The sequence below is a fragment of the Catharus ustulatus genome, chromosome Z (genome assembly GCF_009819885.2).
Source record: "Catharus ustulatus isolate bCatUst1 chromosome Z, bCatUst1.pri.v2, whole genome shotgun sequence".
Taxonomy (NCBI): Eukaryota; Metazoa; Chordata; class Aves; order Passeriformes; family Turdidae; genus Catharus; species Catharus ustulatus.
Genome location: NC_046262.2, coordinates 47,881,140 through 47,905,681, shown reverse-complemented (window position 1 = coordinate 47,905,681; position 24,542 = coordinate 47,881,140). Strand labels below are relative to the sequence as shown.

The window sequence follows — 24,542 nt, the reverse complement described above, 5'->3', positions numbered from 1 at the left end:
TGCTATAATTTTTCTGCTGTTGGCTGAGGACTGAGAAAGGTCTATGGGAAAGAGATAGAAAGGATTATAAGCGCTATTATTTTATTTAGGGGAAATATTTAGATATAGGGCTCACCTCTTCAGCTCTTGCAATATACAACATAAAACTCAAACATTCCTCATCTCAAAGAATTTATATTCTTAGTCACAAGGATGTGAATTATTTCATAAGAAAATCTTGAGAAGGAAATGTCTTAGTCTATAAACCAGAAGCAGGGCAGACTTTACCAAGAACCTTTCATGATCTCTGACTCTTCTGGGTATGACCACCCCTGGTATTGATTTTTGGCATCTCAGAAAGATTTTATGTATTATTTACCACTATTCTCATCCTAGATTTCCAAGCATGTATTTTATTGGGCTTTTAAAAATGTGGTACGTAGAACACATTAATATTAATAACATAACTCTGCTGCATTATTGAGATTTGAAATAAGTGTTGCCTTTTCCTGACCAGAAATACTGAAGACTATCACATAAGGTACATGATTTGTACCTTCTCAGAACACTCTTTCCTTGGGTTTAATGACTTGAATTAGGTGATAAAGTATGCAAAGCAATGCTATGCTTGTTGCATGAATAAAACCCCTCTAAAGCAGAGAACTTTGAAGACAAGATTAAGTTTAATCTGAAGAAATACTTTTCTGAAGAAATAATACTATGTTTCTGGACACTGTAATAAACCTTTTTGTATGTGCATCAGAGGTGATAGGGAAGATAGCTGTATGAGTGCTATTTTATGTTTTCTTCTGTCTTGTTGTTTTAGAATATTCCTTATATTCTTTGTTATATTAATTTTGTTTTATTTAGTTTATGTATTTGTTTTGTTTATTGTTATTTTGGAATATTTTGCATGTCGGATTTTTTTTCTGCTTTTTCTATTTGTTAACTCTCTAATAAAGTCTATTGCAGTTCAGGATGTTCTGCATCTTTCTATTTAAGAGATGTTCTCAATATTGTTTTTCTATGAAGGTTCTTATCCAGCAGAGTTTCTCTGAGGGGTTAATGAAATACATTCATTCTTTCTCATCAAAATATGTGTGGTGGGTTCATAAACTGTCTAAATATGAAAATCTCCATCTTGTTTCAAAAAAAAAAGATTTAATAAAGCATAACTGACAGAAAAAATGATGTAGAGTTTTTCAGAAAAGAAGTTAGAATTTAGGAACCATTTCAAAGTCATGTCCACACAGCAGAACTTTGTGCTAACAAAGTCCTCCTGTGTCTTTGTGGTTTTTGTAGAATGGCAAAGAATGCAAATGACGACGGTGGTGGGGATGATACTAGTTTTAATTTCAGCTGGAAAATGTTCACAAGCTGGGACTACTTGATTGGAAATCCCGAGACAGCAGATAATAAGTTTGCCTCCATCACAACAAGCTTTAAGGTAAAACAGAGTTTACTAAGGAGAGGCAACATGATTTGGCTTCACACTGGTAAGAATCAGATGGAATAACAGTCAAGAGTTTGGTGCACTGAGGCTCAGAAATGTATACTCAAACTGGCATCTGTATATCTTTCTGGGTCTCTGTGTCTTTCCATCAGATTTTTTTTCTTTTTAATTGTGAAATAAATAAAATTAGCATCTTTTATATCCTCGGTGCTGACAGCAACAGTTTTAGAAAACTGATTCTATTGTAAAAATAGTATTTTCCTTTCTCATCTCTGATGGCTTCCAGTTTCTATGGTGTTTGTGTGAAAAACGTTTTTAAAAATACTGCTCTCCTCTTGCCAGCCTCACGTTGTCAATGTCTCTTGTTACAGGAAAGGGATATCGTAAGACAAAGTAACAAAATAATCGGTATAGGGCTATTTATCAGAAGAACCAGCCCCAGAATTTAGTTTATACTTGCTTTCCAGTAAGAAAATGTTTCTATTTTCAAGTTAATTACAAAATATAGCCCATTTTGCAAGGCAATGTTCTTAGGTCTCCTTCCAGTGCATAGAGTATACTGATTTCAAGAGTAATTGTGTAAGGAATCTGGGGCAAGATGTAAGATGCAGGGCTGTGGAAACAGTGGCGGGGCGGGGATATATTCTGTATTGAATGTTACAGAAGTGTTTGTGCTGCAGGGTGGCTGGGACACACCCATGCAGCATGACAAGATTTAACTTTCAATGCAGTAATGTACAAGCAATACGCAGGTGAAGTGTTGTGAGACAATGAAGAGGACGCTAGGATTGCAGTCACACTGACAAGTGTGGCACCCCGGGAGCTGGAGCCCCAAGCAGTGGCTGCTCTGCTCAGTTCCACCTCTCCTGTCCACAGCAGTGCTGCAGCCACCACACACCCTCTCCCTTGCCAGCCTCCTCAGCTGCAGGAGTAACAAGGAACTACCCTCAAGTGTAAGGCATCAAGAGTAGATTTCAAGAAAGCAAATACTGGAGAAATACTGATTGAAGGTGCTGAATCTGTGTGAGCTTCCCTGCCTGCCTATGAAGAGCACATGCTGAAAGCTGTTTGGGAAAGAATACAAATCAGTTGAGAAACAGGTTTAATTTTGAGAAATAAACTCATGAAGCTTTACTGTAATTCTTGCAAACAAGCAAGCAACCTCAGAAAGAAAGGGTGAAGTCTTGGCTTGGGGGAGGTCATGGGAGATTTGTTGGAAAGCTGCTGCAGTCTCCTGTCACTTATGTGACAAACACAGGTTGTAGAAGGAGCAGAGCCATGCAAGGCAATTATTACAATGCAGTTCAGCTTCTCTGGGCAACTGATCTCTATACCCAAGTCAGAAGCTGCAGCAAAACTTCCTACAATGAGGACACTCCAGACCAAAATCTCTTTCACCTGGCAAAAGTGAAAAATGGAGATTATCGTTGCCTCAGAGTCTTAATATCTACCAATTATGATCAAAGGTAAATAGGGGGCAAGCATGTTGCTCTGCAGTCCATTTTTTGGGAGATTCCTTCATCTCACCTACCTTTTTGTTCTTTCTGAGTTGCAGACTTTCAGAGTAAAACTTTTTCCTCTTTTCACACAAATTTTTAAAGCACGACATTTCCTTTTCTGGCAGACAATCATACATTTATCCTGCTGTATCACTCAACTTGTATCACCTTGCAAGCTGAAAGAATGTGATGGGATTTTTTGACACCTGAGTACACATGGAACAAGACTCATTGGGACACACCCAACAAGGGCAAAGGAAACCCTAGGGACCCAAAACCCCAGAATGTGTTAGAACCTAAACAAGATTTTATGAGATAATATACATATTAGGATATATATATTCATATACATAATATATATGAATATATATATTATATATAATATGAACCCCAGATGTCCTTTTGCATCTTTGCAATTTGTTTAACTGATTTCTAACAATTGTGGAAGTGATGTGGGGCCTTGACCATTGAAGCATTCATAATACTCTTTTCTTTTTAACAAGTGCAGGAAGCAATCGTAGAGGAGCAGGAGAGCCGGAAAGAAGAAAATATTCATTTGACTCGATTCCTAAGGGTTCTTGCTAACTTCTTAGCCCTATGCACACTTGCTGGAAGTGGCTACCTCATCTTTTTTGTTGTCAGAAGATCCCAGCAATTTGCCTTGGAAGGTCTGGAGAACTACGGGTGGTGGGAAAGAAATGAAGTTCGTGCTACTTCTATAATAGATGTGGTTTGAAACTGTGTTCTTCTGCTTTGCATGTTGCCCTTTTCCTCCAGTAATTGAAATATTCTGAGTGTAGGTGGGAAATGTCTAACAAAAGAATTGCTTATGTTCCTCTGCTTCCTACTTCATCAAATTTCTTCTTTGCTTCTTTCAGATATCCCTTAGTATTTTGTTTTCATTTGAGGTCTTTACATTTCTTCTTCTGTGCTCTTATGATTGTTTTCCAGACACTCTGTGGTTCTCTTCAAGGAACCTGCTCTCTTCTTGCTTTTCTCCTGAGACTAGCCCAAGAAGAGTGATTATCTATGGTCATAGAGAAAGTTATTTGGGACCTCATAGACACAACTCTGCCATGTAGCAACAGGTTAAAATGGATGCCTTCCAGTTCCACTTGCCCTGTCTAAAAGTCCAATGCTATTTCTTTTTGGTGCCTAATGCTTTCCCCAAAAGCAGATGCGGCCTGCCTGATAGTGGTGTATAGTGAAGATGGTGAATTTGTTTGCTATGACAGTGCGTAGTATGTCAGTGTGTGTATGAAAACCTGGGAAGGTTTTACTTTCTTAGCAAAAATGCTACTGGCGCATGCTGTAACACTAGTTTGTTACTTCAAGTTTATCTTCTGAGCTGGAGTGTAAAGTGCACACCCAGTTTAAAGCAAGGCAGAAAGGTGTTAGCCTCACAAAGCTTATGAGGTGGGTAATGATAAAACAAGAAAAATCAATCCCATATTTTCAACACCAAAGCCTGACTGGGAAAATAACATTAAAATATGAAATAATCCAACTCTGGAATCCAGAGAAACAGAGCTGTTGAGAGCAGATAAAGTTACTTGTTGTCACATTTTAGTTTGATGGGAAAGGAAAAACTATGTAGAAATTTCTTGATTTAAGGCAGCACCATCTCTGAAATGACAGAGTTTGGAGGAATTCCACTTTCTCTCAGTTTAAAGGTGCAGTAAAAGATTTGTGCTAACACAAACCGGGCTGCCAAAGGCTGTTTTATTAGTTTATGTTATAATCTAGAAAGTAGGTAACATTTGTCTTTATGCTTATAGTTTTACTTTTGTATCTGGAATAAAAGTATACTTTTAAGGCAACTGAATTAAGACATGGAGCAAGTGTGTCTCTAAAAGAGTGGGTAAAGCAACACTGACATTATTTGGCTAAAAATTTTCCTATTGACAGAAAAGGAACATATTTGTGAATAAAAAACATTGATTGGATATTAATATTTAATTGCATGAATATATTTGCCTTCTGAGTGAAATTCACACATTTTTCTTATTTTATAGATCAAATTTTCTTAGGTTTGCATCATTACAGTAATTTCACGATTATAAGCCGCATCATTTTGACTAAAATTTTGGTCCAAATCCAGAGTGCAGCTTGTAATCAGGTGCAGCTTACATATGGACAAAGAACAAAAAGTTGCTGTTTTAGTTTGGAGGACAGGTGTCTGCTGAGAAAGGCAGGAACTTCTCTTTGAAATGGAGAATGTAAACCCCCTCCCTCCAAATTATTAGAATTTTGAAATCAAGGGGTTTTCAGGCAAAAATATGGGAATTAAGAATAACAGTTCTTTTCTAGGGAAATTAAAATAGAAATACAGTACTACAAAGAAACAAACTCCAAACCCTGACAAAGTCAGAGTACAACCTGACACCCCATCAGTCAGTCAGGGTGTTGGTAGCAGTCCCATTAAATGGTGGTTGCAGTCGTCCTGCAGTGACAGATGCAATTCAGTTGAAGCAGTGCTACTGTAGAAGGTGCAGTTTCCCTCTCCAAAGGTCCAGTGGTGATGTGGAGAAATCCCATTTTCCTCTGGAGCCCAGTGGAGAAAGGGGCTCCCTTAGTGTCCCAAAACCTCTGTTTTTATCTTGGTAAGAAATGTTGGGCTCTTCCCCCTGGCTGGAGCAACTTCCAACGGGATGAAGTAAATTTATCAGTCCCACAGTGGGACTCAATGGGCCATTAGCAGAAAATGACTCGCTGGAGGAAGGATGGGTTGTGAAAAGATAAAGAACAATGATCTGCCTTGTTTCAATGGATGGCCCATTAGCAGAATATCTGCCGTGGAGATAAGGATCACTGCCCCCACCCTCAACAGATGGTGATAGAATAGATACCTTTTATCACACTCTGTATTGGAACCTGCGGCTTATAGTCAGGTGCAGCTTATACATGGACAAAGAATGAAAAGTTGCTGGCACCTGGAAGTGCGGCTTATACTCAGTGCGGCTTATAATTGTGAAATTACTGTAATATATCAATAGGGGATTTGACCAGAAAAAACATCCCAGCACCTCATGTACAACTTAGAGTAAAAAAAAGTGCAACTCTTACATACAAGGCAAGAAGCAATATCTAAAAAATTGCTATTCTTCATAAACTTATTAAACTGCATTTGTAGAAAATGTCATTTCACTAGATTCATTAAAAGAGTGAACACTGTTTACGTGCAATTATGCAATAGATAAATCCATGGTAAATATGTTTTTTGTCATCTGTTCCTGAAGTGCACAACATAATAAAGAGCTGCTGATGACTTTGTGGAAAACACCTTTTTCTCTCTGACTCCCCTTTTCTCTCTTAATCTTGTAAATTTTTTTATATCTCTCTCCATATCAGCAGTACCTAGCTCTGTTAGAGCACAGTTCAGATGCAATTATCTAGCATGTCATGAAGATGAAAAAATTAGTCAAACTAGGCAGACTGGGAGGTGTGTGGTTTTCAACAACTTGTGACAATCAGAGTGGATTTGACTTTTTATTAAAACCTTAATAAAAAGTAGTAACAGAAATGTATTTTTCCACACAGATCAATTATAAAAGAAGAATTTATTTCTAACATTTCACTGTTATCTTTTTTCTCCCCTCCTCAGGTGAACACAGTTATGTCACTTTTAGGAATGTTCTGTCCAACTTTATTTGATGTAATCAGTTCTCTGGAAAATTACCACCCTCGAATAGCTCTAAGATGGCAACTGGGAAGAATCTTTGCTCTTTTTCTTGGCAATCTCTACACTTTCATTATCGCCCTAATGGATGAAATCAACCTCAAGGCAAGATATTTACCTTCCTTCACTATGTTTGACACATAGCTGGGCAACATTGAGAACCTCCAGTCAGTCATAGACACATAAGAGAAAGACATTCTTTTCCTTCCATGCTGTAAATTAAATCCATGCCTAAGCTCCCAATGGGAATTTTGGAATAGACAAGCTTGAGGGTTGATAACAAGCTCATGTTGATTTTTTCCCCCCAATTTATTTCTATTCTTAGTTGGAAGAGGAAAAGATTGTCAAATATAACATGACAATATGGGAAGCCAGTCTGTACAATGGTACTATTCCAGAGAATTCAACTGCTCCTCCAATACAGGTGGATCCTGCTGATGTCCCCAGAGGGCCATGCTGGGAAACAATGGTAGGACAGGTAATGTAGCTTCTTGGACTCATTTTTGAAAATAGGTCATACAGAGTCTTACAGGACATGATATTTAAATCCTCTTTATTTTGGCCAACAAGTGTCATTTACATGAGAAAATGTGAGGAGAAGCAAATGTGAGACTTCCTCTTGACCTAAAAGTTTTACAAAAATAATTTTATTTTCTTTGAATCCTGTCTTACTAGAAAATCTTTCTTCTGTAAGTTGACAGAATTGAAAGCATTTTTTTTGCCCTCTCGTTTCCTCCATCCTCTGAATTTATCTTCCTCTTCCTGATGCCACCTTTGCCTTGCTTGCCCACTAATTTTTAAAAAATAAAGGAGTAGCTAAAAAGGGACATGTATGCAAGACAGCTCTTACAGCAGTATGCTTTTGAGAAGGCATCTCTGTCTTTAGCCAAGCAAAATAATGCAAAAGAACAATAAAAGTTTAGTGGAAAATCTGCTCTATTTTTTATTTGATTCAGTTGAACATTTATTCTTATTGATCCACTAGTATAAAGTGTGGTTTCCAAACAATTTTCTAACATACCTTTTCCCTCTATTTGGTCCTACTTCATTGTTACTGATTTGTCCATACAACTAATTGAACACTGAATTAATTTTGCTGTTTCTCCATCACTCTGACAATCTGTCCTCCTGAATGAATAAATTACCAGCAGGGACAACATAGGTAGAAAAATCAGCACCTCTCTTTTCCTTGGTGCTGAATAAAAAGCTGAGAATACAAGAGTTCATAACTGAAATAATTTTACCTTTAGTTTCATATTAGGAGGAGTAATAGCTTTTTGGGTTGTCAGGGTAAGGCCTGCTACAACAGGCTTCGGTGAAACGTAAAAAACCTGAAATAAAAATAGAGGCATGAAAATTTGCATTGGGATTTTATTCCTTCCTCTCCACATCCACTGGACACTGAAACTCCTTGAGAAAGAAGCCATTCACTATTTATTTATCTATTTATTTATTTATTTATTTATTTATTTATTTATTTATTTGTAAAATAACCTTCTCAAATTCAAAGTGATCAAAAGCTGTTTAAGATATCAGCTCAGATTTCTGTTATAGCAGTGATCTTGGCTGTAAGCCTTTCCTGGTTTAATCATACCCTGGAAGTCTCACCTGACAATATGAGCACAAATTAGAACAAAGGATACCTCTATAAAATGAGGAGCAATAGTTCAGGTATGTTACAGAATCATTACAGAACCAGTTAATGTAGAAAGGTTAGCAGTTTTGTCTATGTTGAAGCAGGATAAGCACAAATATAGATTTAGTGCAGTATTTAATTATTATTGTAACTATTAATTGCTTAAATGTATTCTTAAAAGATAATACTGTTCTGACAGGAATTTGTGCGTCTGACAGTCTCCGACATGATGACAACATACATCACAATTATGATTGGTGATTTTTTGAGAGCCGTCTTTGTCAGGTTTTTCAATTACTGCTGGTGCTGGGACTTAGAGTATGGATTCGTAAGTATCTGATTTTGAAGGTCTTTGCTATACATTGCTTCACACTTGGGTAACAAAGTTCATTTTCCTTTCAATGATACAGAATAAACTTTTGGTTATATACACCAGCTTCAAAATCCCTGAACTACATGGTGTTAGATTTTCTTGCATTTTGCCCGTGTCTTATTATTTGTCTTCTTCTTTGGACTTCAGCAACTTTAGGAATTTTAAAATTTATTTTATTTTGAAAGAGCAAATTTTATTTTGTTGTAAGAACACATATTTTTCACACATTTACTATATGAGCATTTCACAGAATACAATCTCATTGATTGGTCTTTAATACATAGTTCTTGTGGAGAAAAATATGAAAAATACTGTTCTAGAAATTTGTCTCTCTATCTCTCTATCTCTATCTCTATCTCTATCTCTATCTCTATCTCTATCTCTATCTCTATCTCTATCTCTATCTCTCTCTATCTCTATCTCTATCATCTCTATCTCTATCTCTATCTCTATCTCTACTCTATCTCTATCTCTAATCTCTATCTCTATCTCTATCTCTATCTCTATCTCTATCTCTATCTCTATCTCTATCTCTATCTCTATCTCTATCTCTATCTCTATCTCTATCTCTATCTATCTCTATCTCTATCTATCTTTATTTTTATTTTTATATTTTTTCATTAGAATTAGTTTAGCTGATATAAAGTTAGTAAGACCCATAACATAAGCAGGCTCTGAACTCTTCACTTGGGAGTTGAGATTCACACTGTCCTGATCCAGGTTAAATTTACCTGCTACTCATGCTTCCAGGGGTCTGATGCTGTTCTACATCTTTTAAATAGTAGTCATGCTATTGTCAAAGTTTGTGAAGCTCCTGAAACCTCTTCTGTACTTATTGAGAAGTACAGAAAAGAGCTACAAAATTTAAGACTATCAAGGGCACTTCTGCATAAGCAGTCATTGTCATTGTTATTTTCACCTTCTTTTGTCAAAATTTCGTCTTCACACATGTGCAGTAATTTCACGACCATAAGGCGCACCGGACTATAAGGCGCACTGGACTATAAGGTGCACTTTTTTTTTGCAGTGAGGCTCCACCCCCAACTTCCCCCACGCGGTTGCTGGCCGAGGCCCTACCTCAACCCGGCAGCCATTGGCCCCCGGGGCCCACCTGTACCCGGCGAGCCTGGGCTATGCCCACCGCCGCTCCGTGCAGTGTCCCCAGGGCCCCGCTGCTCCGGGAGTTCCCTGGCACTCCGGGTGTCACGCGCTCCCCTGGCGCACCAGGAGCCCACACTGCTGGCACACTCCAGGAGTCCCCTGGCGCTCTGGGTGACCCAATGCTGGCAGGCTTGCCCCGTGCCGCTGCTGCCCCGATTCTGGCTGTTTGCCCCCTCCCCACGTGGCAACCGCTCTGATTCCGGCGACTTTTGCCCTCTCGGCGCAGTGACCTCCTCGATTCTGGTGGCTTTCACCCCCACCGCACGGCGGCCGCTCTGATTCCAGTGGCCTTCCCCCTCCCCGTGCGGGGGGGGCGCCCTGATGCCGGCAGGTCCGCCCCGCGGGGCCACCACCCCGATGCCGGCGGGCCTACCCCTCACGGGGGACGCCCCAATGCCGGCGGGATCGCACTTCTGGGGTGGCAAATGTCGCAACTTTGTACATCAGATAAAGCGCACCGGACTATAAGGCGCACTTCCGGGTTTGAGGGAAAATTTTAGTCAAAGGGGTGCGCCTTATAGTGGTGAAATTACTGTAATAATTTCTTGCATTGCAAAGACCTGCATCTTGGGAAATCCCAGTTTTCCAGAGACAGAGGAAATTTTTGTGCTTTCTGTTAAAAACATCTCGTTTCTGGTACAGCAATCTCATTCCTACTTGCTGACTCCCATGAAATTTCACCATTTCTAGGCTTTACATTCTGCCTCAAACAGAACTAGTGTGGAGATGGAGACAAATACTACCAACTAGTCAGGTTGCGGTGAAAGAGGTAATGATATCAAATTTCAATATCAAAATCAAATGGAGGAGCTTGAATATAGCATGAGCAGAAAAATTGGTAACAACACATCTGCCTGTAAGGGATCCTGAAAACCATTTTGTAATTGATGTTTTTACTTGGCAGTAATGTCATAGGAATGTCTGTAATGGTCTGGTCCATTATGGTCCTCAGCTCCAGTAAGCTGACTGAAACAACAGCTGGAAGTGGAAGTTGAAACTGGAAATCATTGAATTTTTGGAAATAGCTCATCTGAAAACCTTTCTTAGGAAGTAGCAATACTTACGTCTCTTTGGTTAGTGGCCATGGATATATATTCATTAATTTTCAGCCTTTTGCTACCAAAAAAATGCTTTTGCAATCAAAATGTTCTTTGGTGAAGAATCCCAGGGATTAACTTGCATGTTGTGTGGGAAGTCCTTCTTTTTATTTGTTTAAAAATTTGATTTAAAATTATTTTTTCTGTTAATTCTAGCACCTATGCTACAAAGAATAGTCGTATGTTTTCTGATTATGTATGATCTTATTAATATCTCCATATTGCGTTTGATATTTTATCCTGTACATATCTCTTTTTATCCTGTACATATCTCTTTGCTTTTCAAGTGTTGAATTAGCAACCTATTAATTTTTCCCCTTATACAAGCAGATTCATAAATACATATGACATGAAGAGATCAGTTCACTGTAAATGCACACATATGTATATGTATATGAACCAAATTACACAGAAAGAGTGCAGGAACTTCAAATACTCCAATAGCACATCACAGTACAAGTCAAAATTGTATCTTTAACTGAAGACTTCAGTAGAATGCCTGTCTTGTTTCAGCCTTTAAGGAATTGTTATTTTTGCATCTCATGCCCCTCTTACCCTCTATCAGTTAACAATATAATTACTACTTGGAAGATGTGTATTATTGATGGTCTTTCTGTCCATCATTAAGATGAATCAGGCAAAACACCAGCTATAGTACATAAATATATAAATGATATTTATATATGTATAAATAATATATTTGAAACAGGCATTCAGGTAAAAACAAAAAGTTTAAAGCCACCAATTTCTTAGCAGAAAGTTTTGATCTGGTGCACATGAATACAAATTAACATGTGTTGCTTCTAAATTGTTGCTTTGATTCAGTGTATTCACAACTGGAAATGTTCATAAATATGATATTAATAATTAAGGTGAAAGAAGAGATGGGTAAGTGATTAAAGATTTGAAAAATCAGAACAAAGGGTCAAATTATTGCTTCAGAAACAAAAGAATAAACAATTTTGGTGGTATTTACGTGTCTACACTGGAAAATAAAAATGTATGATACAGGGCTTTCTTCATCAAACAAAGAGATAATGAGATTCCATGGAGCTCTTAAAGTTCTGAATGTTAAAGGAAAAATTAGAATCAAGCCCTCAAATTAGAAATAAGATAATCATATTAAACAAAGAAAATTATTAGCAACCTCTATCAATGTTAGGAAAAAAATTTCAAAAGCACAATAACTGAAATATGAAAAAAAAAGAAAAAAGAAAAAAGAAAAATAGTGTTAGAGTTCAATTGGGTATTATTCAGTTAAATTGCATTCCTCATATTAAATTTCAGTGCTGGTGCTATACTGGATGATGCAATATTTTGACAGCCAGTAGCCACTCCAACGGAAATTTTCTGAATTTTTTTCTTTAAAATTTACCAAGAACTCAGAACAATTTTTAGTTCTCCATTAGCACCTGCCTCTGAGCAAATGTATAGGAAGATTTTCAGTAAAATGCTGCAAATATATTCAAGATGGCCTTGTGGCCTTGAATTATGTTATTTCATGATTCACTGATAAGATGCAACAGAAGGCCTTGTAACATTATACCTGTGTGCTGCTACTGTTCAAAGTGAGAGTTTTCATCTGCTCTAACTAATTTTTAAACCTTTGTGCAAACCTAATGAAAACACCCATGTCATTTCTTTCAGCCATCATATTCTGAGTTTGATATAAGTGGAAATGTGCTGGGACTGATCTTTAACCAAGGCATGATCTGGTAGGTGCGGCAAGCATGTTGTGTCTGCAGGATGGTGGGATTTACCTGTATCTGTGAAGGATTTTTCTAAAATTCTGATCATGTCCCATTTCTTTAATTTGATTGAAACATATGCAATATATACCAAACTCTGGTGCACTGCAATCAGTTGGAAGAGTTCAAAACTAGTTATTGTCTGAAATTATTGGACCACATACATCAGGATTTTGCACTGAGTTGGTAAAACCAACGAGTAAAATTCCGCACAGATTGAATTTATACTTGTGTTCACTGACAGCTTGCTGTAGTGCTTTGCTTTGAAATTTAGCCTTCCAGCATACTTTACTATTCTTTTCCCATATTCCTGTGCAAAAAGACCTTAAAGCAAATGCATTTTTACCTATCTGTGGGGTCACATGAATGAGTAAACAATGTTACTGCTGCTGCATTAGTCCTTAGATGTAGAGGAGAAAAGGTGTAGGTTTTCATTCTACTTTAGGTCTTCGCATGACTGGTAAAAACCACCAGCAAGTAGAATCCTCATGCAAGATGCTCAGTCTTCCCCTGGAACTATTCTCTGCAAGCACTGTTGGCTTCTCAGTTCTTGCTAAGGCCTGTTTTTGCATTTAATACGACTTGGTTGATCAGGCTCCTTGTGTCATAAAAAACATCACTTTTGCAAAGCCCTTTATCTTTTCATTTAAGATACATGAAAAGAGGAAAGGGGATATATTAATATAATAAAGCCTGTCATTTTTCTGTACTCAGAAGGTGTTTCCAACCCTAATGTAAATTTATTTCCTGCGTCTAAATAAAATGTCTGAAGCACTCAGGGGCAAAGCAGCACAGCTTTATCACCTTGTCACCTGATCACAAGGGCAAGGATTAAGGAAGAAACAGGTTCCTGATCTCTTGTATTCTCTACAATTGGGCCATGAAAATAACTGCATGAGACAAGAAATAGGGTGTGATCAAAATAAAAAAACCATGACAACTCTTTTGGTGTCATCATAATCATGTAACCATTCATAAGAAAAAACTGTTCAACAGAATCAATAAAAGTGTTGGCATGAGGCACTAAATTACCCTGGCAACAGCAGTTAAAATAAATGTCAATTAAGCAAAAATATCCTTCTTAAAAAAAGTGCTAGTATATCAATAAAAATAATAAATTATGAATGAAATTATTTGTTTATACCTAGCTGTAGGAATTGGTATCCTTTTTTCACATAACACAAGCAATACGCTACCTAGAAAAATTAAGAATTAATAATATTTTACCAAGTTGTCATTTAATTTGCAGAGAAAGAAGACTTTGAAACAAAAAGTTCGTGCAGATAATTCTCTTTGTACACCTTCAACCTCTTTTAAAAAGAGCAAAACAGTTAGAAAACACCATAAAGTTGGCTATATGAATTTCTGATTGCACAGTGTGCAAAACACATTGTTAGAGGGAATGTGTGGCATACTTGGGAAAAGAGAAGTCCCATAACACTGTGGTTGTTTTATTTATTTGCTTGTCTTCTAGGATGGGATCTTTTTATGCTCCATGTCTCCCAGCTATCAACGTGTTCCGCCTCCACACATCGATGTACCTGCAGTGCTGGGCAGTGATGTGCTGCAATGTCCCCCAAGAACGGGTCTTCAAGGCTTCCAGATCCAATAACTTCTACATGGCCATGCTGCTTTTCATCCTCTTTCTCTCCACACTACCTGCTGTGTACACTATTGTCTCCATCCCACCATCTTTTGACTGTGGTCCCTTCAGGTTTTTTGCATTTTAACTCCATTTTTTGCAATTGTTGTAATGAACTGCCTCCTCACATCACAGTGAGTGATGCAGAAATGAAAAAAATGCCTCTATAATAAGCATTAGCACCTGATATGCTGGGTGTTTGATTGTGATGTATTTCTCATTGTAGATAATTCTTGAAGTTGGAATCCTGACTAATTCTTTAGAAAGTTTTATCTGAGGTGTAGAATAGAAAATATTTTCTTTTTGTCAATTTCAGTCTAAAAAAATTATCACTACTGCTGCACTGAAGAAAAGTTATTTTTAAGGAGTAGTGACCTGCTGGACTTGAAAGAGATGGCTTTTAGGAAATGTCTGTGTGCCCTGTAGGAAGAATGTGTGAGGGTGTGATTGAATGTACTGTGGTTGTCTTTGAATGCCTCTCTCCAGTTCACAGAATTTTATGTGTCTGTACTACCTACCATATGAAGCTGAATTTGTTCCTGAAGTCTTCAAGGTCTCCATAGTCATCAATCTTTTCTAAACACCTAGGCCTGCCCTGCAAACACATCTTGCATTCAAGGTAGTTTAGACTTTGCTACACTTTCTCCTTCCGTGCACAGTACTTGGAAAATCTAGGATTATTTTCAACATTTTTTACCTGCCAGGTAACATAAGATACAAGTACAACGAGTTGTATCATATGACAACAGACAAGATAAAAAATTTAAAAATTTTAAAAGTCTTTAACATTTCTTTTGAATAAAATATTAGCAAAGCAAGAGTAGAACAGTAAAAGAGACATTCTGGTTGCAATGAAAGGTTTAAATAATACATTACTGTTGTGTGTAAAATGTCATCTGTAGGATCTCCAGTGCACTTTGTAAAGGAGAAGAAGTATCACCACATTAAATTTGTTCAAAGGCAAAATGACATAGATTGTCATTGCAATAGTCCCAGCTACCTAAAAGGGAGACATGACAAAAATTCTGATGAGACAGAAAATTGCTTGAATTTAGAGAAGAATTTATAACAAAACAAGAGATACAAATTAACTTTTTTTTTTGAGTCCTAGTACATATATATTGAGGGAAATATTTGACGTCAGATCTGAGTAGCAGCTGTTATTGAATTGGATATTAATTAAATGGTGAGATTACTCTTCAAAATGAGAAGGATAATGCTTGTCACTTTTACTCTGTCATATGCAGAGATATGTTGCTCTTCATCAAAAAGTGAAACCTTCAATACACTTGAAACTGATGAAGGTTCATTCAGCCTCAGTATAGGTAATGCTACAGTTGAATAGCTAGTGAATAAATACTGGTAGAGCATGCCACTACATTTAAAAACCAAAACATTTTCCTGGTAACCTAGATTGGTACCAGTGTCCCATCCTTTTTGAAATGTGTGAATCTTTTGGGGTTTAATTTTAGTTTGTTTGGCTTTTTTTTTTTTTTTAATTTTAGTCTGTTCATTAAAACAACATATGTAATTCAACAGAGATCTGCCAGGAGTAGCAATATTACAGTAGAAAAAGCTTTGTGCATGCTGGAGAGCATAAGGAGAACAGACGATGGAATTTCTCATCAACTGTGAGTGGGTAGGGTAGGTAGAGAGAAAGAACAGGTCTGAAGAATTCAACCTTCCAAATTTTTACATTACTTGAAACCATGTAAATATTGAGAATAAGTTAAGAAAAAGACCCATTTGTAATAAATTCTTTACCAGAACTGAAAAGTAGTGACAGGAAACTTCAGTGAGTGGACAATCGGGTGGTAATTTGGTAACAATTCCTGCAACGAAGTAAAACTACTACAGTAATTTCACAATTACAGTAATTTCACGAATACAAGCCGCACCAATTTGACCAAAATTTTGGTGGAAACCCGGAAGTGCGGCTAATATTCCGGGGCGGCTAATCTATTAACAAAATTCTAAAAGCTGCCAACACGGAAGTGAGAGCCCGCGGCAGCCCCAAGCCAAGCTGGAGCCCGGCCGGCCCCGGCAGAGGTGGGAAAGCCTGGCAGAGGCGGGGCCAGCAGGGCGGGGCAGGGAGGGTGGCAGAGCCTGAGCCAGCATGGCGGGGGAGCCCGGGAGAACTGGGGCTAGCAGTGCAGGGGAGCATGGCAGAAGCAGGAAGGCCGGCGGGTGGGGCTGCCTGGCAGCGGGGGAAGCCCAGCAGAATCGGGGCCAGCAGCGTGGGGGAGCCCGGCGGTGCGGGGGCCTGCAGTGCCGGCCAGGGCGAGGAAACGCGGCGGCGGTGCAGACGGGAGGGGGCGGCCGGCGAGCCTGGTGGCGGCGGCGGCAGCCCTGCCGGCGGGGCGAGCGAGAGCGGCGCTCGCGAAGCGCCGCCGCCGCTCGCGGAAGCGCCGCCGCCGCTCGCGAAGCGCCGCCGCCGCTCGCGGAAGCGCCGCCGCCGCTCGCGAAAGCGCCGCTCGCGAAGCGCCGCCGCCGCTCGCGGAAGCGCCGCCGCTCGCGAAAGCGCCGCTCGCGAAGCGCCGCCACCGCTCGCGAAAGCGCCGCGGGGCGGGCGCGGCGCTCGCGAGGCGCGGCGCTCGCGAGGCGCGGCGCAGGGCGAGCGAAAGCGGCAGCGGGGCGGGCGGCGAGCCCGGCGGCGGCAGCCCTGCCAGCCGGGCGAGCGAACGCGGCAGCGGGGCGGTGCTGACGGGAGAGGGGGGCCAGCGAGCCCGGCGGCGGCGGCAGCACCAGCCGGCCAGCCCCGCCGAGCCGTGGCGCTGAGCTGGGCCACCCGGCCCCGTCGGCAACCATGAGCGGGCCGAGCCTTCCTGGCCCCGCCCCGAGCCAGTAAAGCCCGCTATGCCGCGATCCTGTTACTAATTGGCCAATTTGTGAAAGCTGCGCACGGATTCTCGCGACGAACGAAAGTGCGGCTAATATTCGGGGTGCGGCTTATCTATTGACAAAGACAGCAACATTGTCGAGGCACCGGGGGTGCGACTTATAATCCGTGCGGCTTGTATTCGTGAAACTACTGTACAAGCCACACAGACTATAAGCCGCATCTCCGGATGTCGGCAACATTTCGTTCTTTGTCCATAAATTAGCCTCACCTGATTATAAGCCACTCTGTCATTCGCAGCGAGAACCCGGGTGCAACAAAGTTGCGAAGTAGTAACAGAACCATGAGATCACAGGGTTTACTGGCTCGGCTCGGCCTGCTCGGGGCTGCTGACAGGGCCGATTGGCCCAGCTCGGCGGGGCCACTTGGGGCCAACTGCCACTGCTACCGGGCTCACTCACCCCGGCCCAGCGCTGTCTGGCGGTGACAGGTGGGGACGGAGCCCGCTGGCACCCACAGCAGCAGCGGAAGGAGGGGAAGGAGCCCCCCCCGCCCCCGTGGCAGCAGGCGGGGGCGGGGGCCCCCCCGCTTCCCCCTCAGGCCGCGGGGATGGCAGCATGGAGCCCCTGCCTCCCTCCCCCCCTCCATGCTGCCAGCATGGAGCCCACCTGCACCGGCCGCGCAGCACAGTAACCAATTTGTAACAATCACGCAATCCCAGGTTTTACTGGCAGGTGCTTGGCTCGGCACCCTGGCTGGCACTTCCGGGGTTGGAAATTTCAGAAAATTTTTCACATATTAGCTGCTCCTGAGTGTAAGACGCATTTCTGGGGTGGGAGCAAAATTTTAGTCAAAATGGTGCAGCTTATAATCGTGAAATTACTGTAATTACAATTGATAAACAGAAACCCATTTTGCCAGTCTTGTCCAAGTTAAAAATGACAAACTTCTGTGCTCTGAGGCACAGAAAAAGGCAAAATAAACACAAAAGGATTTTCAGAACATCTGTTGATATACTTCTGAAGCAAAATAATCTTAAGAGAAAATAACTTTCTAAGTAAGCTGGAACAATTACATATGAAGGTAACTAGATTGCTGCACCACCAACAAAAATATCCTGAAACACAGTCACTGACTTGTGTAGCATTGGTTCACACCAAAGAGAGAGAAGAATTGGACTGAACAAAAAACAATTGCAAGCAGACCATTTTTTGTTTGTCAAACATAAAAAAACAGGATTTGAATTTTTTCCCCCATGTCTTCATAGAGCACAAATAACACTTCATTCATTGGTTGATGGTATGGAGTTCACAACTCATACACAGATTCACTGAAGAATAATTTGGGTGGTAGCCTGGTAAAACCTATTATCTTACAATAGGAATTTTGATGTCTATTTTCCCCCTTAGAATACATAAGTACTACTTTGGACAATATTCAGAAAGTAAAGTTTTAAATAATGTTAATGTACTGTATACTATCCCTTTTCCAGGTTTGATGTGATGTGATTAGCTTATATATTCATAGTTGCAAAAATATTTGTATGTGATATATATTTTCAATTTCTCTGTTTAATAGTGGGAAGACTAGAATGTATGAAGTCATATCAGAAACTTTGGAGCACGACTTTCCTTCCTGGTTTGGGAAGGTATTTGGTTATGCCTCTAACCCTGGACTTATCCTACCCTTTATATTACTGATGGTGTACGTATAGAACATTTACTCAATCTTGCTGTATCTAAGGTCTGCTGAGTTTCTTTCACTCTGAATCATCACTACCTGAATATCTAAGAAATGCAGTGTTGATTGTCCAGTGATGAGTGCTTGAACAATTCATTAGTCTTTTCTTGGTGCTTACTTCACGTACATTTGCAGAAAGGTTGATATGTCTTTTTTGATCAATGACTTTTTTTTTTTTTTGCTTAATTATACTTTTAAAACATGTTGTTTCTGCCACAAAAGATAGAAAATGGAAAAGGCCCATAGAGAATCTGCAATCTCTGACATTTATCAGCTTGTTCAGTATGCAGAGCAGCACGTCATAAATCCTTAGCCAGTTCAAGAGGAACATGAACATCATGGAGCAGAGTTATTCTCAGTAATTTCCAGTGAATCTGACCTTCAGTGCCTTCAATGGATAAAGACTGTACTCTATATTATTGAGAGAGGGGTGGGAGACAGGGTTTTGGAGACTCTGTGAAATAAGGCTAGTAAAGGCTTTTGTGAATGACTCAGTAACTGGTTAAGAAAAGTTACCCTGGAATATTTCCTCTTAGAGAACGTATTGAGTCCTGGTTTATCAAGGCATTTTAACCTGCTTCATTAGGTTATTATATCAGGTAATTTAGCATGCTGCTGAACTAAAATTTAATTCTATACAGAGATAAGCTGGAATTTAACTTTACACTTGCATTTACTTGCATTGCAAGTAAATGTAGAGAAGATTACAGAACACAATAGAAATTTTGAAAGATTTTATATGAGGAATATTAAATACTGAGATGAAATTTTGCCGAGGTTCACTTAATGCCATATTCTATTTTAACCCTTAACTATAAAGGGTAGGGACACTAAAGATAAATAGGAAAAAAAAAAAAAAAGAAAGAGTGAAAATACAAAGCAAAATCAGGCAAAGCAGAGAAACAGCATATGTTGATTACAGTAATTTCATTATTATAAGCCGCACCATTTTGACTAAAGTTTTGCTCCTAACCTGGAAGTGCAGCTTATACTCAGGAGTGGCCAATATATGAACAAATTTTGGAAATTTCCCAACCCAGAAGGCTGAGCCTGCAGCAGCTCCCAGCTGAGCCAGAGCCCGCCCAGCCCTGGGTGGCAGCGCAGCGCTGGCGCCGCGGCAGCGCTGCCCGGTCCTGGGGGGTGCAGCAGCAGCGGCTCTCCCTGACCCCAGGAAGCACGGCAGTGGTGCTGCCCGGCCCCAGGAAGTGTGGTGGCGCTCCCCAGTCCCTGGAAGTGCAACAGCGGTGGTGCTGCCAGGCGCCCGTGCACGCCTCACCCCTTCTTCCCAGCAGCAGCACCCAGGCATGCCACACCCCCTCTTCCTGGTGGTAGCGGCCGGGCACGCCACTCTCCCACTTCCTGGCAGCAGTGGCCACGCACACCGCACCCCTACTTCCCGGCAGCAGTGGCGAGCGGGGCCGGGGCTGCTCCCTGGTGGCTGCCCTGAGCGAGGCTGAGCCAGTAAAGCCTGTGATCGCGCGATTCTGCTACTAATTGGTAACTTTGTGAAAGTTGCACACGGATCCTCGCTGTGAACAAAATTGCGACACCTGGAGCTGTGGCTTATAATCAGGTGCAGCTTGTAATCGTGAAATTACTGTAATTATTTACTGCTTATGTCAGTTAAAGACTCCATAGCAGACTTTTTCTTATTATATCAGGATTTTGAAAACAACTACAGTAATTTCACTATTATAAACCGCACCTGATTATAAGCTGCAGCTCTGGGTGTCCGCAACAGTTTTGGGTTACAATACAGAGTGTGATAAAAGGTATCTATTCTAGCACCATCTGTTCAGGGTGAGGGCAGTGATCCTTATCTCCATGGCAAATATTCTGCTAATGGGCCATCCATTGACACCAGGCGGGGCATTGTTCTTTATCTTTTCACAACCCATCCTTCCTCCAGCGAGTCATTTTCTGCTAATGGCCCATTGAGTCCTACTGTGGGACTGATAAAATTACTTCATCCCATTGGGACATACTCCAGCCAGGGGGAAGAGCCCAACATTTCTTACCAAGATAAAAACAGAGGTTTTGGGACACTAAGGGAACTCCTTTCTCCACTGGACTCCAGAGGAAAATGGGATTTCTCCACATCACCACTGGACCTTTAGAGGGAAACTGCACCTTCTACAGGAGCACTGCTTCAACTGAACCACATCTGTCATTGCAAGAGGACTGCAACCACCATTTAATGGGACTGCTACCAACACCCTGCCTGATTTTGTCAGGGTTTGTTCCTTTGTTTCTTTGTAGTACTGTATTTCTATTTAATTTCACTAGTAAAGAACTGTTATTCTTAATTCCCATATTTTTGCCTGAAAGCCCCTTGATTTCAAAATTGTAATAATTTGGAGGGAGGGGGTTTACATTCTCCATTTCAACGAGAAGCTCCTACCTTTCTCAGCAGACACCTGTCCTCCAAACTAAAACAGCAACTTTTTGTTCTTTGTCCATATATAAGCCACACCTGATTATAAGCTGCACCTTGGGTTCAGACCAAAATTTTAGTCAAAATGGTGCGGCTTATAATTGTGAAATTACTGTAATTTAATGGCATTGTCACAATAGAAATTACATACACTAAAAAATGAAAATGTTCTTATGTTTTTTCTTAGTAGAAGAAAGAATAATAAAAAAAGGAAAATAATTCTGGTTCTTCTTCTTGACAGTATGTCAGATTTCTTACTATATTTGTTCAGAAGCTTTCATAAATATGATTTACTCATTTTTAAGGTATGTCATGCAACTTAACATTTGTAATTTATTTTATAGAAGTCACATCACAGTTTAACACTTCTTAATGAAACTTCTTTCTTAAATACTTTAAGATTGAATGTAGAATATTAATAGATAGAATAATTTTTTTCATTTCCCCCCCTGAAATAACAGTGCTTTCTCCGCACTCTAAGGAAGGACATAGATCATATCAAAATATTAATACTGGTTAAGCACAATAAATTAGAAAAGGATACAGGCCTTATATTATATCAGCTGTAATGGTTACTAAAGGAATGTTCTGAGTCTTTCCATTGTCTAACAAGAAACTATTGTTTTTTAAATTTAGCCTGAGCATTTATTATCTCAACGCAACATCCAAATCTTACAAGGAAGCTAACTTGGAACTTAAAAAGAAGTTACAAAGTGTAAGAATAGAGAATTATTGATTTTTTGCATTTTACTAAATATTAAAGAAACGGTTCGGGTCACTGAAAGTTGCCTTTTTTCTTCCTATCATTAGCAAGCTGAAGAAAATAAAAGAAGAAATAAACAAAAGGCACAAAAATCAAATGAACAAGAGGAAAATCCATTTGAGACAGAACAGCCACCGGCAAAGCCTAAAGGAGACAAGCAAGAAGAATACAGTCCAAACAAAGGTAAGAATTGGTTTGAAAGTCTCACAATGAGGAACTCATGTATGTTTGATCCTAGTCTTTCTCACTGCCTTGACTACTTCCTCTGCTATAATCTCCTGAAACACCTTCACAATACTAAACCACAAGTATTAGCCTAATCTCTTTCTTTGACTTGTTTAATAAATATTGCAACATTACTCCATACCTGGCGGCACCAAAGTGAAAAGCTTAAATATAATGAACTGAAAATCACAGTCCTGCTGGGAAAAAGCAATTTAAGCTTGGTCTAAGTGTTAGTGATCCTTCTTACCTATCACAAAACCCCAGAAATACGTAGGAAAGTATTTGTCATCTGTGCCATGTTCACATGGAGAAGGTAGTGAGAACACAGGAAGGAATTCTTATCAGGAAGCCTGGCTGAGGCAGGTGGGTGTCAGTCTGTCCTGAGGGATTTTGCTGGCTGTTTCCTTTCCCTCGTCATCCTCTCATGCCCTACAGCCACTCAACTGCCTCAAGCCTAGGAGGGAAACCTAGGTGAGAGATGACTGTCTTTGGGAAGAGCCAAGTGTAATTACTGCCTTCATCACCATTGATAGACGATATCTAAGTGCATCTTGAGAAATTGCCCACTTGCCCCCATGAGTTCCTTGCAGAAAAAAGTGGATGGAAAATACAGCACAAAGGTCATGAATGTGGATTACCCCAGGTTTGAGCAGGGGAAGCCCAGAATTTCTGCTGCTAGGTAAGGATAGTCAGACAGCTGCTGGATTTCCCTGTCAGGGAGCTTTGGACTTGCACAACCGTTTGTTAATTCTGTCCTCCGAACACATTCCAGATGGCAAGAAAGGACAGGATGGCAATGGATCAAAGACAGGCCAGCCAGATGAAGCCAACTCCTCTCAGACACCCCAGCACCCTGACCCTGTCCTGAATGGCCACTACCCTCCACAGAGCCGAGGAGGAAACCCTCCTCCACCATCCATAGCTGTGACAAGGCCACCGGGGCCCAGGAGGCCTGGGATACCAGGCTACCCACCTGGAAATCCATGTGTCCCAGGGATGCAGCCAGGAATGCCCAGGGGCCCTCCCATGTACAGATAAGGAGCCTTAAGAACAGTACAATATGGCACTGAAGAGGTGAAGCATGGTTCTAAACCCAAACACACTCCTATAAGAGTAGAACCTCGATATATTTGTTGTAAATCTTCATGTGCATAGAAGTAACCCATGTGCTCCAGTTTTTCATGGCGTGGGAAACATGGCATATGTTGTCTTGCATTTGAAGGCATTGTGAAAATGTGTTGTCTGCATCAAGAAATTGCTAAAATTACAGACTTTTATTGGGGATACTTATTAGAAAATTTGTATTCAGTTGACTTTTCAAAGCTAGAAATTTTGTCCCTAATATCTTTTCCTTTTCCTTAGAAGAACATTTTACTGAAAGCACAGCTGTGTATAGAGTTTATGAGAATCAGTGAAACCCTGCATATATCTTGTTCTCTGCAGGTGAAATATACTTAGCCAAAGATTTCAGATTGCACCTGGGAAAACTAGGACCAAAACTAGGGAAAGCTGCATTATTCCATCTGAAGTCTCTATAAATGTGTTATAAAGGAAAAAGAAAAATAATGGTTTGCCTGTAACAGTGAAGAAGATATAACTCCTATTACACAACCACTTTCAGCTAGTAATAGTTTTATCACATTCTTAAAGACTAGAAATAAATTTTAAAAATCAGAGTGGTAAAGGAATTATCTCCTGTGTGGGAAAATATATTTGGGGAATAGACATAAGACAATTATTGATTAATTTCTCCTAACTGTCCTAGTGGTATAGAGACACTTAACATTGCATAAAAGTATGTACTGCACAATCTTCTCCGTGAATTTATGACTGGATACTTGCATTGGTCATTATGTAGTCCAAAATGGAACAGGTTATTTTTCTGACAGGTCTTGTGGAAACAGAGGATAAATATAAGCCCAGGGGCAAGTAGATGTTACATAAACCAATAAGATAGGTTGATTTTTTTTGTTCTGATCTTATTTCCTTTTTCAGAAAATTTGTCTTTATAATTATTTTAAGGCTCACAAGCTTAATAACAACAGAATTAATCAACTTACTGTCTTCCAAAAAATAAATGCAATTCCATTGAGGGCCTTCTGTATAAGAGATTCATTTCGTGCAGTAGAAAAATCGTAACCATATCCTAGTGTAAAACAAGTCTGTGACATGACAAAGCAACCTCCACCTAATTAAATTGTGGATCTTATTAAGAAAAGGCTTACAAAACACCCAGTGTAGTCTATGTATCCCTGTAAGCCACAGTGATCCAGA

The 24,542-nt window shown here is 40.1% G+C and overlaps 1 protein-coding gene across 1 annotated transcript in view; it reads left to right on the top strand.

Moving 5' to 3' along the window:
* TMC1 (transmembrane channel like 1) overlaps positions 1-23,306 on the top strand; it is a 65,923-nt gene extending 42,617 nt beyond the window's left edge. The window contains exons 10-20 of the mRNA XM_033085034.1: positions 1,282-1,426; positions 3,440-3,634; positions 6,536-6,715; positions 6,936-7,088; positions 8,446-8,574; positions 12,525-12,592; positions 14,100-14,339; positions 18,685-18,810; positions 21,917-21,995; positions 22,091-22,226; positions 23,041-23,306. Coding sequence (XP_032940925.1) covers positions 1,282-1,426; positions 3,440-3,634; positions 6,536-6,715; positions 6,936-7,088; positions 8,446-8,574; positions 12,525-12,592; positions 14,100-14,339; positions 18,685-18,810; positions 21,917-21,995; positions 22,091-22,226; positions 23,041-23,306 — 1,717 coding nt within the window. The remainder of the gene's footprint in view (positions 1-1,281; positions 1,427-3,439; positions 3,635-6,535; positions 6,716-6,935; positions 7,089-8,445; positions 8,575-12,524; positions 12,593-14,099; positions 14,340-18,684; positions 18,811-21,916; positions 21,996-22,090; positions 22,227-23,040) is intronic.
* Positions 23,307-24,542: the final 1,236 nt, after the last annotated feature.